The sequence below is a fragment of the Perna viridis genome, chromosome 1, assembly GCF_037379345.1.
Source record: "Perna viridis isolate PV_CMFRI_1.1 ecotype Kerala chromosome 1, ASM3737934v1, whole genome shotgun sequence".
NCBI classification, from domain to species: Eukaryota; Metazoa; Mollusca; class Bivalvia; order Mytilida; family Mytilidae; genus Perna; species Perna viridis.
Window position 1 is genome coordinate 18,497,928 of NC_142445.1, and position 3,221 is coordinate 18,501,148.

General features: G+C 36.0%; 1 protein-coding gene across 1 annotated transcript; it reads right to left on the bottom strand.

The window, feature by feature from the left end:
- Nucleotides 1-614: 614 nt before the first annotated feature.
- Nucleotides 615-2,498, bottom strand: LOC148627580 (uncharacterized). Its single transcript, XM_088575367.1, has one exon. It carries the CDS (start codon nt 2,440-2,442, stop codon nt 751-753), a length of 1,692 nt encoding a protein of 563 aa, XP_088431493.1. The 5' UTR covers nt 2,443-2,498; the 3' UTR covers nt 615-750.
- Between the last annotated feature and the right edge of the window lie 723 nt (nt 2,499-3,221).

The window sequence follows — 3,221 nt, forward strand, 5'->3', positions numbered from 1 at the left end:
ACTATTCAGGCTTAAATGTAAAGTTTGTCGAGGGTGAACTATTTAGGGTTGAGTTCGTTAAAATATGCATGTGATTTCAAGTTTCAATGGTTTACCTATATAAACTTTATGCCTGTGTTTTTATAAAGTGTGCAGCTCCCTTAACGAGCATCTGTTATGTTTTGTACATATGCAAAATCTTGCAGTCTTGTAATCTTGTGGTCATGTCGAATCAACCTATCATTTTCTTTTTCAGTGTCATAAGAATGACCAGCTTCGTACTTTATCTTTAAATACACTTAATTATCCTATCGATATAAACTTGTTATTGGGTCAGATATTCTAACATTTTATGAAAATATTTATGTATTTAAACTTGTTCAAAAATACATTGTTCAGAGCAAACGCTTCTGTTGATCTGCACTTCAATACTTCTTTCATTCTTCCCAACATGATTACATATATAATTATTATATTTTCAAATTTAATTTCTCTTCATTATCAATATCTATATTACATTACATAGTAGTACATGTACATGATGTTTCTTATTTCCTAAACATGCTTGTTGTATGTTTAAATGTATAAATTGTGAGTATTGATAAGGAGACGGATTAATAAATGCTTAGTGCTTGTTTCCGAATCCTGTCTGTCAAACTTTGATTGATCTATTTTGTACATATGTTTGATATTAATAAATAAAATATGTTTAAACTAAGTAAAAATCTTAATAGAAAGCAGTGGAAATATTTCCCGAACTTAGCTAATATTTCATCGCGCCAATCCAATCTTAAGCAGGTGAAGTTTCGCATTCGATTGCGCACTAGATGCACTGCATCCAAGCCATAGAGACTCTTCGTCATCATCTATAGCCAGCGATAATGGTCCTATACAACCCTGGTCTGTTAAGATACAGTAATTAATCAGCTGCCCACTATCTGACAAAACATGCAAACAGTTATTAAACAAATCGGTTACTATAACGTAACCAGTAGACGTTGTAACTACCCCCTTTGGATAAAATGATTTCATCGTTGGGATTCCATTGTATGACCATTTCATTTTGCCCCATTTGCTGATGGTTACTAATCTTCCATGATTGATTGACTCGTGATCAGTTATCACGATATCCCCATTAGCTGACGATGTTATTCTCACAGGAACAGTGAACATCCTTTTATCATTTTCGTCAAATTCGTATGATTGCTTCTCTTTGCCATCCATACCAAAAGTAACCACTTTTCTACAATTTTTGTCGGTAAATTTTGTGGGGTCACCGTATTCTCTTACCCCAACAAGCAATTCGTCGTCCCTAGTAACATGAATCCCTCGAGTCAGCAATGGTGAAACGGATATGAAAGTTTTTAATTCTCCTTCTTCCGTCAAAAGCTTAACGTCTGACTCAACAGACAAGAAAAGTTCATTTCTTCTCGTCTTCGCCATATCGATAGCTTTAATAGACTTTTCTAACTGAGTGTCAATAGTCTCATTAATTGTAACTTTTTTCAAAGTAACACTTTCGCTGTCACATATCCACATTGCCTTTTCGTCAGCTAGTGCCAACGGATCGACGTACCTCTGTTTCGATGTGAATGATTTAATTACGGAAAAGTTCAATTTTGCCTGGTCACCGATGACCACACTAAGCTCTAGGGACCCAAACACCTTTTCAAAATGAAATGAACGTTTGCCTTGTCGAAAATTCAGTACATTTGTTGGTGTCTTAGTAAAGCTGAAGATGGGTAATCCTTTGTCAAATTCGGACGCACATGATATTATCTTGTCTGCTCTTTTCGTAGTTAGTGTATTCATTATTTTTGTGTGTAGGGGATCTAAACTCCGAACTGCTTCTTTAAACTGTAATTCTCTTTCTTTTAGCAACTCAAATATTGATTCTTTTTCCTTTTCAATGTCTTTTCTTAAATTGGCAGCATACGATTGGACCGATTCAACTAGCTCGCGCTCACAATTATTTATTTTCATTACTGCTAAATCATAGTGCAATGTTCGTTCCTGTTTCACTTTAGGCAAATTTGCTGATTCCGATTTACATATAGACAGACAATCAGATAATCGGGCACGTAGTTCTTGTAGAGCTCCAGATTTCTCCTGAGCAACTTTATCAATGGATTCAAAATCGTGTCTTTTATGGTCTCCGCTTATGCACTCAGGACAAACAAGACAGTCGCAGGTGTTACAGAACATGCAATACGACCGCCTCTTATGTGAATCGCATGGAATATTATCAGTTATAACGACAGGTCGCCATGATCTCTCCAAGCCAGTTGCAAAATCAACAACTTCATGATTAGAGCACGTTGGAGTGTTGAGATGAATTCGTTTGCATTCGCTGCATATAACGGTATGACATTGAACACATATCCACTGGACACTTTTCTGACCGTTGCACAGTTCACATAGTTTCGCAACTTGGGCCCCTTTATCTGACCGAGAGGAAGCCATTTTCAACCTACCTGGTATTTTAAAAGTATTTAGTTCAACAATTTTCTTCCCGTAGACCGCCCTACGTCATAATTAATGAATATGCATTTTCTATTTACAGATCTGACTTTCGGTTCTAAAAATAGTGCTCCTATGATTTTTAAGTCGCTAATATTGTTCTACGCGTGTTTCGTGCTTGTATGAGAAAGGGAATTTTACATGAAATGATCGGTTAGCTTTGAACATTACCCAGTTTCTGATTTAGGCACCGAGGCTCGTTACATACACATGGTATATCGAGCACGCCCCGATATTTATGAATATTCATTGCCAGCTGCTTAATCTGATTCATAAACAATATCATAAACGACCCAAAGAACGCTATATCGTACATATCATACACATGTCTATGCGTGTTTTTTTTAGCTTGTATTAGAACGTGAAGTTTACATTAAATGATAATGATATGGTTAGCATTGAATTTATGTAATATTGTAATAGACGGGCGAATGAGTCTGGTCATCTTCGACTGGCTTCAAGCAGAGGGGAATGCAATAATGAAGAATATCGTTGTAAAAATAATTTGTATTCATAAGTTCATCATAACATCCAGTTTAACAATTAATCAATGCATAAATGCATAACAATCAACCAAAACAAAACCATCTCGGATGATGGCCTTCAGCGTTCCCCAAAACATATGTAGCTTCTCTTTTATATAAGGCAGGTCGTCAGTGTGGTGGGATATCGCATAGTCATTCAATTTCAAAAATAGTTTGAACTTCAGCTATTCGAAAGGT

Coding starts and splice junctions, on each gene's coding strand:
- LOC148627580 (XM_088575367.1), bottom strand. CDS start 2,442: ATGGCTTCCTCTCGGTCAGATAAAGGGGCCCAAGTTGCGAAACTATGT.